A 15264-nucleotide genomic window follows, 5' to 3' on the forward strand; every position below is an offset into this window, starting at 1 on the left:
GCTTTATTGTGAGCTCTAAAAATGATGTTGATGGGGTATGAGAATGTAATTTTGTACTCGTGAAGCAGCGTATCAATTATGAAATTGTATAACACCTTCACAGTATATAATGACAACATGTAAAGAGTGGGGCCAGTGCATTTGACTGACCCCAGGACCACAGGGACTTGGAGGATCAGAGTGTGAGAGTGTGTTCCGAGTACCTGAAGGAACAGGTGAGGATGCTCTCAAAGGCAGAGCCTCAGTAACTAGTGAAAGGTTTAGCAGTGCTTTGACCGTGTGTGGGTTCTTTCCCCCAGATTCAGTATGAACAGAGACTAGAGGAGCAGGAGCAGCTGCTCGCCTCCAAATCGAAGGAGACGCCCCAGGACCAACACGGCAGCGCCTCGAGGGTGAAAGCACTAGAGAGGGAGCTTGATGACATCCAGGAAGCCCATCACATCACCGTGAGAAACCTCGAAGCTGAAATAGACAGTCTCAGACAGCAGAATGCTGAACTGGAACTCAAGAAGAGCGATAAGGATGATAAAGATTTCCAGTCGATAGAATTCCAGGTGGAACAGGCCCAGGCTAACGCTAAGCTAGTCCGGCTCAATGAGGAACTGGTCTCAAAGGCGAGAGAAATACAGGACCTGTCTAAGACCGTGGAGAGGCTTCAGCAGGAGCGAAGAATGATGCTATCTAAGCAAAGCTCTAAAGGCAGGGAGGAAATACCTCCCAAGAAGGTGAAGAAAGATGCTTTGCCCACAGGTAAAGGAAGCACTCACTCCTCTGGAAACCTGGGCAACAAGCTATACCAACCACACACTTTTACGGATTCCTCTATGTCGGAGGTCCTGGAAGAAAACTTCAAGCTGAAAAATGAGCTACAGAGAGTAATTTCGGAGAAGAATGAACTAACGGTGAAATCTGAAGCTGCATCGAATCAGTATGAAAAGGCCATGAAACGGTAAAGTAGTCGATTATTTATTAAACTATGGGAGCATAAAAAGACATTGAAAAAGTAGTAGGTGTTCTCCCTAACCTGTATCCATAACTGGATTTTGAGACAGGCATGACACTGGCAGGCACGGAGCTCTGTCGGGGTGAAAGCAGGGCTTCTACCTGCTGATGCCTCCAACTCCGAGGAGCTTGACTCTTTACTTCAATCCAATTTATGTCCTTGGCCTGGCCAGTCAGCCTGTCTATCCGGAAGTCCCCAAGTAGTGTTCATAAACTCACCCCCTGGTGAGAAGGAAGACCACATCATCTACTATTGCTATAAAACTCACTACTACCAGTTGAGTCCGACTCATAGTGACCCTGTAGGGCAGCGTAGAACTGCCACTGTGGGTTTCCAAAGCTGCAACTTTATGGGAGTAGAAAACCTTCTTTCTCCTTGAGAGTGGCTGGTGATTTTGAACTGCTGACCTTGCGATTAGCAACTGGAGCCTCAGGTGCCTACACAGATTGCTGTCGGATGACAGCTATTAGTAAAGCTAGGTGGCAGTTTTACAAGAAAAAAAAAAGGCCCTACTCTTTTCCAGAATAACAGCCAAGTGACCTTGTGGTCACAGTGCTTCAGAATCTCCGTCACCATCCACTGTCTCTTTCCCGGAGGCCTTCCTTTCACCTGGTCAAACCAGCTGCCAGTCCTCTGCTATCTTTCGGTGACATTTTCTTCTTGGATTTCCGCCTGAATATGCCTTCTTACTCACCGCTCTTGGAAACCTCCCTCTCGGTACCGGCCTGGCTCAGTCCAGTGGGGTCTTCACCCCTCCGTTTCTTTGACAGTGTTGGCTCTCTTGCCCTTCCTGAAACAATTTCCTCCTTTCCCCCCACGTCTTGACAGGTTTAACCAAACCATCTTTTCTGTTTCTTGGATTGACTCTGCTATAACCTCCTGCCCTAAAAATCTGGCTTTCTTTTGAGCTAATAGTCTCGCCTTTCCATTTTTACGTTGCTCTTTCTCCATTGGAAAATATATCCGTTCTTCGAAAGGCTCCTTTGAACCGTGAATTGAAATTTTACCTTCAAGGCTTCCTGTCTCTACTGAACTCAGATGTTACTGGGTTGTACATCCTGGAATCAAAGTACCTCGAAACCTCACATTTCATTTCATTTCATTTCTACCCTTAAACTACCTCCATATCCCAGTGTCCTCATTCTGTCCGTGACCTTGTTTTTCTCAGGACCAGCTTCACTGTGTTTCTTGGGTTCAAAGGCAACATGTGCTGCTACTGGTGCTTTCATCCTGACGGTAGTAAGCCAGCGCTGCCTGCATGGGTTAGTACACACTTACCTGATCTCTCTGACATTCTTTCCTACCTTTCTCGGTCATCTTTCCTTAAAGCCTGGAATAATCTTTAAATACACTGTATCTGTGTCACCGCCCTCTGCCCACTCCCAGATCCCTGACAGTCTTGGGACTGAAGTTCTCTCCTGGCATTTCAGATCCCACCGTTATTCAGATACTACACTGTGTGCTTAAGCTGCTTCCTGTCTTCACTACCTTCTGCTCATTCTTATCTCAACTCCATGAATTATTTCCTGGACCTCTCCAAGAAATGGCCCGCTCCCATCTCCATCTCCTATACAATTTATTCAATATGTCCCAAGTAAGCACGAATCATATGCCACCTAAATTCCTTGAAAACTCGGGTCTTTTGGAGCTCCACAACAACCTGGTGTTGGGGCAGCACGAGCATGGGACGCACAACCCGTGAACCAGGAAGGGAGTAAGCCTTCCTGGCAAATAGATTGCTTCCAACTAGTGGTGAGGCTATGTATAGAGAATCCTATCCTTTCCTATAAATAGTTTAAAACTCTTGGTTTTCTATAAATTGTACTATACATAATAAAAAAATTTTCTAGAGTTGTTTATCTGTTCAACATATAGCTCTGGGCCTGAGAAATAAAGGTTAAATTTTCCTCATCTAGATTTAGGCTGCTTTTTAACTATCATTTAGTTAAAAACGGAAACTGTCATTTAGTTATATCATGAGTATTTGGGGCCTTTGCAACCTTTCCTGAGAGCCTAACAAAACTGTTTCCATGAAGCAAATATTCATACTTTCTGAAAAAAATCTGTCTAAAGTTTTAAGAGTTGCCTTATTACTATATATCAACAGTGTTTTGCTGACTGTCTGCTCCAGGAAAGGGGTACAATGGAAGGCCTCGGGTTTAAGGTCCAACTCTGCTGGGCCTGAACCTCAGCTCTACAACTTACTGATTTGGGGTCCTAAATGCATGTCTTTTTCCCAAACTTGAGCTGACCCCAGTAAGATTCAGTACCAGTTGTGAGAACTCACATGCAGTCATGTGGAAAGTACCAAGCACAGTTCAGTAAACACTGGCCTTCACTCCAATTCCTTTTTAATTTCTAGACAGCTTGTGCTGTCAGGGAGCCCTGGTGGTGTGTAGTGGTTACACGTTGAGCTGCGTGGTTGGAAGTTTGAAACCACCAGCCACTCCTTGGGAGAAAGACTGGGCTTTCAATTCCCATAAACGTTTACTGTCTCAGAAATCCATGGGGGGAGGCGGGGAGGCTCGCTATGAGTCAGCATTGACTGGAGTTTGGTTTTATTTGTGGTGGAGCCGGTGCCATGCTCCCAGAATCAACTTGATGACAGTGAGCTTTTGAACTCTGCATTGGATGTGGGTTTTTAACTTGTTCCATAGGATCAAGGAAGATACCACGGCGCACATCGCATCCATCAAAGCATCTCATCAGAGAGAAGTAGAGAAACTGCTCTGCCAAAATGCGTTAGAAAATTCTTCTTCCAAAGTAGCTGAACTAAACCGTAAAATCACTACTCAAGAGGTAAATGACCAAATTTGCCTGGATTTTTCTTTGACTTTTACAATTACAATACAATTACAATTTTACAAAGACGCTACTAAATAACTATAGGTGAGAGAGGTTGTGGTGATGTCTAAATTTTCTTGACATCTCCTCCTCTTCCTGCCTAGCTTTTTAAGAAGTAAAACCGACAGAAGATAAGAGGAATTACAATGAGCATTCCTATATTTCCAACTGAATTCATCAACTGCTAACATTCTGAACTTTAAAATTGAAAAGTACAATTTTCCTTACAGAATATGATTTAATTTAGACACAATTGACTTTCATTTGTTCAGGTTGCTGGTGGAAATGGGGGTTAATGTGGCTTCATAGGAGAGAATACCATATCGTTGAATGTTTCAGCTTTAAAATCACACCGTTTTGAATAAGAGCTCAAACAGTTTTGCCTCTACATTTCTCAGATATACCTTTAAGTAGCTTATAGCAAACACCAAGAAAGATGGGACTGTTAGTAGTTGAACTTGAATGTTGGCCCTTCTCTCACCGTTCCCAAGCCCAATCAGCGTTAATTACCCTCATTCTTGCTGTTCCATTACTTTTCATTCAGAAGAGAAAGGCACACGCAGCACTCAGAATTGACTCCGTGGCAGTGAGGTAGAGCCTCTCTGAAGCCATTGAGTCGCCACATGATCATTCCCAAGAATGCAGACAATTCACCCGCATTTCTTGGAATGAATGCACCTTCTTTCTCGGTAACTATGCATAGCTACTTGGAATATCTCTAAGTATCCGCTGTGTAGTCCATCTCCTGTAAGGTTAGTAGGTGGACAGAGCGTTTGTCTGTGGGCTAGCTGTGAAATGGTGTAGCCAGAAGGAGAACGCGGACAAAAGGAAAGAACAAGTGGGAAATGCTGGCGGAATGCTAGCAGCTGGTGAATCAAGTTGAAGATAGAGGAATGGTTCCTTGTAATTCCCCTTAGCTTCTGTCCGTTTTACTTTTTAAAAAGCTAGGTAGGAAGAGGAGGAGATGTCAAGAAAATTTAGACATCACCACCACCTCTCCCACCTGTAATTATGTAGTAGCATCCTAATTAAAAATAGATCCCTCATTTGAAGTTTAAAGAGGATCACTATGAGACAGAATCCATTCGATGGCAACAGGCTTGGTGTGATTTTGGTCTAGTAGATCATTGAAAATTATTTTCTTAGGAATATAAATAATACTGTTAAAAAGTACCCTTATTACAAGGAGATGGATGTGGAACTATTTAAGAATAAAATGGCATCAAGTCTCTAACTTAATTTCAAATAGCTCAGGGGGAAAAAAATCAAACATACACATATGTTTATAAACAGAAAGAAAGAAATGTTAACAATTCTTGAATTTAGGGTATCTATTTATTTACTATTCATCCAAGAATTAAACATCAGTGAAAAAGAAACAGCCAAAAAGAACGTAAAAAGGAACTTTGACTATCGTTTGAAACTTCAATTAAAAAAGGAGTTGCTCTTCACAATAACCATTAGTAGGACCTTATCGATAACTCCACTTGCTTTCCTCACCCCACCTTAGTGGGCCCTCAGTGGGCAGTTAGGGGGCAGTAACAAGCATACTGAGAGCATACTGAGATGAGAAAAGTAATGTGATCGTGCCATACGTACTGTGTTCCCTTTTCCCAGGGTCCTGAATGTGATTCTGCATTTACTCCAGCCTCAGCATTAGGTCGACTGCTTTGGGGAGGTGCCTCTTCTCCAGGCATATTTCTTTAGCGCCTTCCAGCCCAAGAGGACCAGCCCTGGCACAGTCCTCTAGTCATAACATTTTTACTGGCTAATTTTTGTAGAAATCTCTTTTTGCCTGGTCTACCTTGTCTGGGTCTCTCATCTGAAAACTATCCCAGTGGCCCTGTCTTCATTAGCAAATCGACATGCAAACCCCCCACAGGACGGCAAACTGACAGATGAGTGGTGGCCTGGACTCTGTAGCAGTTTGTTTTAAAAGGTATTTTCCAGGCCTTCAGAAGAACAGTACTATAGCTAGAGAAGCCACATTGCTTCAGCAATTAATTTATGAGTGGTGTTTTATTTTTAAATATTAGAAGAAACTTAAAATGTACTTGATCCCTATGGCAGTTATTTCTGCATTAGAATTTGGATGATTTTTAAATGGCAGGTTTTTTGTTTTGTTGATTTCACTAGTGAAAATAAAAGCAGTACATTCACTTTATTATGCCTTTCAAGTAAGTTTTTTTTCAATTTCTAATTTTCAGGTTCTTATAAAACATTTCCAAAATCAAGTTAGTGAACTACAGGGTAAGCAAGAATCTCTTGTAGTTTCTCAAGTTCGGGAAGAAGTCCTACAGAATGAGGTAAGAGAACTGAAGCCTTGTCGAGAGTATATTCTCAACATTTTTCAGGAAAATCTACCTTCCCAAGATGAAGCTCACATCTGAATTAGAAATGATCTGTTTGTCTTTGCTATCCAGTGTTTATTTAGGATTTTTATGTTTGTATGTCTTCCTCCACACAAAGATGACAGGGGCAACTGGTTCTTGTTTGACTTCTTTAGAAGGTACATTGGACGCCAGGTCATTTCTGCATTAAGTACTAATATTGTTTAGTTTGGTGAAGAAATAGGTAAAGCAACCACGGCTGGCTCATCAGTCCTGTATCATCAATAATAATACATCACAGGAAGCAGGTCTTTCTGGAAACTCATCATTTTTATTAACCTAAGGGCCTTTTGATTCTTGGTCACGTGATGTTTTAAGCTTAGAAACTGAAAAACTAAAATATATTTAAAGTGTTCACATTTAATTTTATGGATTATTTTGGTTTAATTGTAATTTCTCTCCCCTGTTGGTATATTACACATATAAGATACATATGTGATATATATGTAATAAAAGGACCTTAGGATAATAAAAGAAGGGCACTAGGAGTCAGAATTGACTCAGTGGCTGTGAGTTTTGTTTTTGTTTTGTTTGTTTGCTTTCATTGGCCTATTAGCTATGCCTTTTTATTTTCCATTTTCCTGTTCCAGTTTAGCCTTAGAGTTGGTGATCTGTACTTCAAATAATAATATACCTCTTAGCATATAATGGGAGAAAGACAGCCTTTCTCCTTTCATAAAAAGTCCCAGCCTCAGAATCCCACAGGGTGGGTAGTCGTGCCTTGTCCTGGAGGGTGGCTGCGACTTTGAATCGACTCGATGGCAGTGCATTGGTGGGCGTCACACAGAATGCGTCGATCTGCGACTGTACATTTCTATGCTGTGTGCTATTGTTATCATACATTTTATTCCTACATGCGTTAGAAACTGCACAAGACATCATTATTTGGGTTTTAATGGCTAAAGGACTTGGAAGAGTATTTTCTGAAAACCCACATGTCTGCCACTTCTGGCCCGTTGTTGCTTTGCGTGATGTAAATTTCTGCCTGGTATAAGTCTCTGTCTCCGCCCTGTACAGTATCTTGTGCTATGAGTCTGCTGGAAACAAATTGCCGCGGCGCTTAGTTACCATTTTGAAAGACTTTCCACAAGATACAAACTGGAGGTTGACAGCTTATGTGTTTTGGTTTTGAGTTGGCTCCGTTTTTGTCAGTACTTTAAAGAGGTCACTTTATTACCCTCTGGCTTTCAGAGCTTCTGACAAAGAGTCTGTTCTAATTCTCTTCTCTTTCTCCATATGTTTCCTCTGGCTGATCCTAATCAGATTTTCCTCTTCATCAGTTTTTAGCAATTTTATTATCTTAGACCTCATCTTCTAGTTCATTGATCCACTCATGGGCAATGTCTAATTGCTGCTAATCCCATCCGATGTATTTTTCATTTCAGTTATTGTATATTCATCTTAATTTCAAATTAAATCCCTTTGTGCCTTCCTTTCATTTCTCTCTTCACCGTGTTCATGTTCATTTCTACCTTCCTGAGAATATGAGTTATGTGATAGTTAAGGTTTATTGTGCCAACCTGACCAATGAACATGTGGATTCATTGAAGGGCAGTTTAATGGAAGGGCGGAGAGATAAATGGCTCTGCAAGCCTCGCCTGTTTAGTCTCTTGGGCTGGACCAGTTGCGGCTGCCTTAGCTAGTTCTCTGCCTCAGCTGGCAAGACTCATTTCCTGCGAGACATGCCTAAGGAGAAGCCGCATGGACCTACCCCGATGCAGCCCTGGGCGCTAGAGCAGCCGTGTGGAGACCCTGCCAGCAGTGAGATGCTGACGCACTCACTGATTCGGCTTTCCTCCTGCAGTCGGCGTCATTGTGGTTGGGATGCTTTCTTAATGTACATTTGCCCTTTAATAAAACTCTGTCTTATAAAATATGAGTGTCTGGGGATTTGTTTCTTTAGTCTACCTAGACTATCTGAAGGTATATTTATAAGAGTTATTTTTTAAACGTCTTCCTCTGTTAATTCCATCATGTCTCCCGTCTCTGAGACTTTTGTTTATTAATTTTCCTTCTAGGCTCCTACTGCCTCTCAGCCTACCTGGTGATGTTGGATTGGATGCTGGCCCTTGTGAAATTTATGTGGTTAGGTGAATTCTGTTGGCTCTTTGAAATAGTATTAGGCTGCTTTTTTTATACCTTTAGATTGTAAATTGGGTAAAGGTATACTACGCAGACCATCAATCTCACATGTAGCAATTCATACGCATGTGTTTTATCTCTCTCACTGCAGTCCCTTGAGTGTAACTCACTTCCTCCCACTTCTTGCCTGTGTGTCCTGTTGCCTCTCCTCCCCTCTCCTAACCCTGCTGAGCTTCCTCCTGCGGTAAATGCTGCCCTTTGATAGCAGGTGACGAGGACGCAATGCTCAGCGGTGCGTGAGTCTCCCTAGTGTCCCAGTTCTCCGCTGAGAGCTGTTGCTGGGCGGGAAATTGATGGCGGGTAGGATTCCGTTCCGGACCTGAAGGGTGCCTAAGGGCCAGAGTTTCAGGGTTTCCATCTATCTCTATCCCACCAGTAACCCTGGACGCTTTTATAAATTTTTTAAGTTTTGTTCCACATTGTTTTCTCTTACTCGACCCAGGACTTTCCCACGTGATCCCTTTCAGGGCAGTTGGTAGAGGCGGCTGCGCCCCGTCTCAATCTTTTCATCCCAAAGTCAGGGGAACTAATGTTCCAGTGGTCCGTTCGTCCATTGGACTAATGGTTTCTTCCTGTCTTAGAGTTTCCTCACTCTTCTTTCCTCTGGACTCGAGCCATCCAAGAAGGACATCTTAGATGGCTGCCCACAGGTTTTACCCCCCGCGTCCGTACTTACCAACGTAGACCGTACAACACTGACCTCTGTGGGCTGTTGTGCAGATGGACTTCGGCGTCCACCCAGACTGTGGTCCTGAGCCCCCTGACTGGTGACGCCAACCTCACAGGGTTTCGTTATATCGAAGAAGTTTGCAGAACTTTGCCCCCTGTCGGCTCCCCCACATTCAGGGACAGGTTGTCAGCCAAGGTGAAGACCCAGGTACAGCCGTCTGTGGCTGCCCTCCAGCTCTCCCTCTCACGTCCTTGCACCCTGCGCCGCTGTCCTCCCTGCGTGTGCTTGGGGACCACCGTTGTTGCAGGGCTGTCAGGTCGAAGTCTTTTTTATTCCTTTGTCTTCAACTCTTGCACTCCTCTGCTTTGCCAATCCCCTTCTTAAATTTGCCTTCCCCTTTACCCAGATTTACTGTCTAGCCTAGGGCTGCCCCTGATTTGTTCTGTCAGGTAGTTCAGTTACTTGGGATCAGTTTGATTCTTTATAAGCCTTGTTGTTACATTCTGTTCGTGTAGTTTAAAAAAAAAAGTCCAATCCACCGCCATAGTTTTGCTTCCCACACATAGTGACCATGTAGGTCAGAGCAGAACTGCTCCTTCAGGCTTCCCAGGCTGTACACCTTTAAGGGAGCACGTAGCCTTACCTTTCTCCCATGGAGCGGCTGGTGGATTTGAGGATTTGAACTGCCACCTTTGTGGTTAGCAACCCAGTGCTTAACCCACACCACCAATAGGGTGGTTCCAGAGCAGCCTTATTATAGGGCTGATGCATCCCCACTCTTAAGGTGATACTTCTCTGAGGACTCTCCTTGAGGTCCTATATATTGTGAAGCTTTTTTTTTCTCAGGCTGGTGAGTACATGACGTATTCCCAGCCCTGGGAACTGTGTAGGCCACTGTCAGCAGGTAAGATTCCCTGGCCGTGGGCTCACACTTTGTGTTGAGCACTAGTTGAGAGGGCCCCTCTGAAAATCTCTGAAGACATCCTCTCTGGTACACCACCTTTATAGTCTGCTTGGCCTTTAACCTTGATCCTCAGTTTTGCATTCTGCTGAGCTCTGTTAGGGTCCCCACCCTACATGGGGCTTAGAAATGCCTCTAGGCAATAAGGTAGGTGACCTGAGAGCTCAGCTTGCTTGTTTTTCTCTCTGGAATTACATCCCCTCAGGCTGTTAGCAATATATGAAGATTTATTTGGTCTAGTTTTCTGTTTGCTCTAAGATAGGAGAATAAATCCTTGTGTCTTTTACTGGTGTATGATCTTGAGTGAAAGCACACTGTAGATTTAAAACAGTGTCGAATTGTTTTGGTTTTCGATTGCTTGTTTGTTATTGAAGTAACTTTATAGTGCTGTAAGTAATGACCATCTCCAACTTAATATGTTAATCATGGAAATTTGAAAGTTTTCTTATTGTACCTGTACTGCGTTGTATATCTATGCCTTTGTTACCTCTAAAATATCTCTACCCATTGCCTTAAAATCTCACCTACTGCCATGGGGTGAAAACCTTATTAAGCTCAAATGTAGCTTTGATACTAACTCCGGCTTGTACTCCTCAGCATTTGTGTTTTAATATTAAAATGAAAAAGTCAATCTCTCTTCTTCTAGCACTCACTCACAAAGATTTCTAATCATTTTCCAGTCCTGTTTGACCCCAACAATCTTCTGCTCTTTGTTTTCTCGCAGCCTTTAGTTTTAGAGAAAAGACTTGAATCTTGATCCAGATGCCCTAGAGACAATCGGAAAGTTTACAATTTTTCATATTCTGTAATTAACATATGTTTTATTGATCATGAATTCTTTTTGATTAATGATGGCATATTTTCATTTAAATCTGTATCAATATTTTATAGAGACAACTTCATAAACCTTTCAAGATTGATCTCTATTGGTCTCTGTGACCTACTCATGACAATCTCAACATCATTTATCATAACTTCTCTGACATGTTCTACAGCTAGCTGCTCTGATTTTATGAGCAAATAGTGGAATGGTCATGGAATTTATGACATTACATGATCTGAGGTTCAAAGAAGCATTGAAAGCTACACAACTCTTGTAGGCCACACTTGGAACTCAGGATACAGTGTGTCACAGAGGCCACATCAGACATTTCTCTTAAGTGTGATTGGTCCTCACAGTAATCCACACAGCTCTCTAAGAATGATTCCATTTAGACCCCCAGGTGACAGAACGGGGACACGGAACTCAGACTTGCTGCAGGCAGATGGAGGAACTGCCCTACCTTAGACACCCTAAACTCCTCAGAAGCAGTGTTCTTTAAAAATACCCCATGTACCTGCCTGCCATGGCAAGAGCTGTGTCCAGTTGTAAGAGGCACCACACCCGTACAGCCCAATGCTGGGGCTTCTCGCTAGGTAACTGAGTTCATACGAAGTTCCCCAAGCCCACAGGCAGTCTACCAACTGTCAGTCTTTTTGCCTCAAGCCAACTGCCTGGCATCAGAGCTGGCGTGTCTATCTCTGTCAAAGAAGAAACAGTGCTAGAAAGTTAACTGAACCCATGGTCAGTTTCTCATGCAGACAGCAAGAGACCTACATTTATTTCTACAGATACCAACTGGTGTTTAAGCTGTAAGACTCAAGTTGTTTAGCTATTAAAAAGAATAAAAGCTACTAAATAGTGTTATTTATTAATTTAATGACAACCTAGTGGGTATCAGGTCACTAATCTTGGCTTTTGGGACATGGTGAGGAACAAAGCATCTAACCTTGGCTCACAAGGAGCTCGCTTTCTAGTGGAGGGGACGGCACATGACTTGCAATAGCGCAAAGTCACGTGCCCACCTCTGAACCAGCTTAGAGGGATCCAAATTTACCCCTGGGTCACACAAGTGCCTGAGCAATGCCAGGGGCTTCCCAGCTGAGGAGGGAATGGCTGTTTAAAGGGCCATGACCAAGATGATCTTCAGTTTTCCACCAACTAGAATCAAGACCTGCCCAAGTGTTTCCAATCACTAGTCATTCCTCCCAGCAAAGCGACCAGGAAAACTCATCGTTAAGACCGATCGTAAGATAGAGTTCAGTACTCACTCGATTATCTCTCTACTGCGCATGCACATTTTCATTTGTGGAAGGAATTACTATAAAGCATAAAGTAACATGGGCGACAAGATAGACATAAATCCAAGGACAGAGATTTGGTGATAGAAGAAGGATCCATATTTATTGAGCAATTGATGTTAGATGTGCTGTACTGTGCTGGGAGCTTTAAATGCAGTATCATTTAATCCTAAATCCAATCACTTTACTTAATAAATATTTCATAACAGAACTGAATACACCAAAGCAAGTGCCCCAGAAATGTACTTTGCCGAAGTTCTCTTTGAGCCTCATACTGGCCGGGCAGACATAGAAGGAAAACGTGGTCCAGTCACCTAGATCTTCTCGTGAATGTTAGATCAACCCAAAGCTGGAGGTGCCTTTACTTCCTGAGCATAGGACAGCCCAAGAAATACCCCTGCTGTTAAGCTGTCTCTTCTCTTAGAAAAAGTTCAGAAAGAAGGACATAATGAATGCCCTTGTTTTTCAAGCCTTTGTTTAAAATCCAAATTACCTCTACTTCTTTACTTACAATCAAAATCATTTCATTTTGATTTCAGTTTTTCACTTATATAACACCCTCAATTTTAGGTTACAAAACTCCTAGAAGAACTGAGAGAAGCCAAAGAAAACCATACGCCAGAGATGAAACATTTCACAGGCTTAGAAAAGAAAATTAAACAGATGGAAATGAGACATGAGCAAAGAGAGCAGGAACTTCAGCAGGTAAAGTAGTGGATGGCATTTTTATATTGTGTCGTGCTTTAAGGAGACGTGGTGGCACGGGCGTTAAAACTCTTGGTGGCTCATGAAAAGGTTGAGGGTTTGAGCCCACCAGCTGCCCCCCCGGAAGAAAGTTGTGGCTCTCTGTAAATATTGAGAGCCATGGAACCCATGCCAGGGCCTTGCCAACCAAGGATGGGAATGGCTGTTTCAGAGGCTATGGCTGGTCTGGGGCAGTTCTGTTCTGTCCTACAGGGTCACTGTGAGTAAGAATCGGCTCAATGCACTGGTTTCGTCAATGCCTCATATAAATCTAAGTTTTCACTGCCTCTTAATTTTGTACGGTTCTGTCATCTGTTGCAGAAGTTATTAAAATATTTTCATATTTTAATCTTGTGAATTCATGGCTTTTAAGTGAAAATGACTTTATTTCAGATATTTGAGGATTGGTTTGTCTGATGTATAGACAAATAAAGAAACAGCTTGTATCATGAGGGCATTCAAAAGTTCTTGGAAAATTCCATATTCTTTTTATTTCATTTTTCCACAAACTGTTTGAAGGTCCCCTTATTCCTAATAATTGACATATGCTTGAATTTTTTATATATTTGTCCTGGGAATATAGGGGCCTTGGTGGTGTAGTCATTACGCTTTGGGCGGCTAACCACAAGGTCAGTAGTTCAAGACTACCAGCTGCTCCCCAGGAGAAAAATGAGACTCTCTACCCTTGTAAACAGTTGCAGTCTCGGAAACCCACAGGGGCAGATTTGCCCTGCCCTGTAGGGGCACTATGAGTCCATTGCTATTGATTCAATGACAGTGAGTTTGTTTATAGTTTTTTTTTGTCTTGGAAATACTTTGAGACCATGTTTGATAAGTAAGTAATTTCAATAAATGCTTATATAAGCAATAAATTTATATGAAAATACAATCAGTTGGTACTTGCAATATGATTAGTAGCCTTTATTATAAGCACACAATAATAGAAATAAAAAATGTAGGGAAAAAAGTATGGCATGTTGTTAGTCTGTTGCGTTTGTGCTGAGATTTAACTTCTTGAGCAATGTAAATTGATACATAATTTGAAAACTGAACATTTTCAGACTTGCAAAGCAAAGTTTTTATTGTTGGCCAGCATTCCACAGAGAACCACTAGCACTATTCTATCATATCAAGATTCTGTACTTTATCATTATGGGAACTGAGAAACAATATGAAATGGTGAACAAAAAAATTACTGTAATTGATTTTTCATCCTTACTCTTAAACTTTTGTGTAATTCTTTGGAAAGCACATTATACACCAGGAAGCCATCCATCACAATAGGATGAAGGCATTATATTGTACCATCATTTCACTAGAGCTTACCCTTTGTACTACTTTATAATGCCTGTTCTAGAAAGTGCCTCTCAGTTGTCAATACCATATGTTTAAGATTGACATCCTAACTTGCTTTAAAAACCCACCAAAGTCACTGCCATCAACTCAGAGACCCTCTGTAGGTTTTTGGAGAGTGTAAATCTTTATGGGAAGAGACGGCCTTATCTTTTTTCCTCAGGGTGTCTTATGGGTTTGAACCACCAACCATGTAGGTAGATGTTACTTTGAGAACTAAGGTGCCTCTGACCCAAGCCATGACATTTTCAGTCATCTCATATGAATGCAGAAGTTGGGCATTGAATAAGCAAAACCAAAGAAAAGAAGAATTGATGTGTTGAATTATGGTGCTGATGAAGAATATTGAAAGTACCATAGGACTGCCAAAAGAATAAACCTATCTGTCTTAGAAGTACAACCAGAGTGCTCCTTAGAGGCAAGAATGGTTAGACTTCAGCTCATGTACTTTGGACATGTTATCAGGAGAGACCAGTCCCTGGAAAAGGACATCATGCTTGGTAAAGTAGAGGGGGAGGGTAGAAGAGGGAGACTCTCAACAAGACTCTCACCATGACTGCAACAGTGGGCTCAAACATAGGAACGGTCGTGAGGATGGCGCAGGACCGGGTGGTCTTTTCTTCCGTTGTACACAGGATCACTACGCATCAGAGCCAACCTGAAGGCACGAACACAACATCATGTGTGATTAATTACTGACACATGTTACAATCCAATGGGTGAGAGAACTTAACGGAACTTTGTTTTTCCAGATCTTGCCATTTCTCATCTTTGATAGGGTGCAGTCTTGCCACTTTTCTCTTTCTCAGTTAGAGGGAAATATTTCTTTTCTTTCTCTGGCAGACTTCTGCCATTTACAGGTTCCTGCTCTCACAGGTTTTGCAATATATTCTAAATCTGACTTAAGTATATACCAATTGCTGTCTTAAATGGAACAACATTTTTTAGAAGTTAAGATTCATACCAAGGTATTAGAAATTTCTGATGCTTTGATTTTCTTTCTTTTTTTAAATCATTTTAGGGGCTCATACAACTC

General features: G+C 42.1%; 1 protein-coding gene across 1 annotated transcript in view; it reads left to right on the forward strand.

The window, feature by feature from the left end:
• CEP162 (centrosomal protein 162) overlaps positions 1–15264 on the forward strand; it is a 70676-nt gene that overhangs the window by 52766 nt on the left and 2646 nt on the right. The window contains exons 23-26 of the mRNA XM_004696524.2: positions 300–949; positions 3661–3802; positions 6055–6153; positions 12702–12836. Of these exons, the coding sequence (XP_004696581.1) occupies positions 300–949; positions 3661–3802; positions 6055–6153; positions 12702–12836 (1026 nt within the window). The remainder of the gene's footprint in view (positions 1–299; positions 950–3660; positions 3803–6054; positions 6154–12701; positions 12837–15264) is intronic.

The sequence above is a fragment of the Echinops telfairi genome, unplaced genomic scaffold (assembly GCF_000313985.2).
Source record: "Echinops telfairi isolate 266 unplaced genomic scaffold, ASM31398v2 ScPeMD7_3533;HRSCAF=4204_0, whole genome shotgun sequence".
NCBI classification, from domain to species: Eukaryota; Metazoa; Chordata; class Mammalia; order Afrosoricida; family Tenrecidae; genus Echinops; species Echinops telfairi.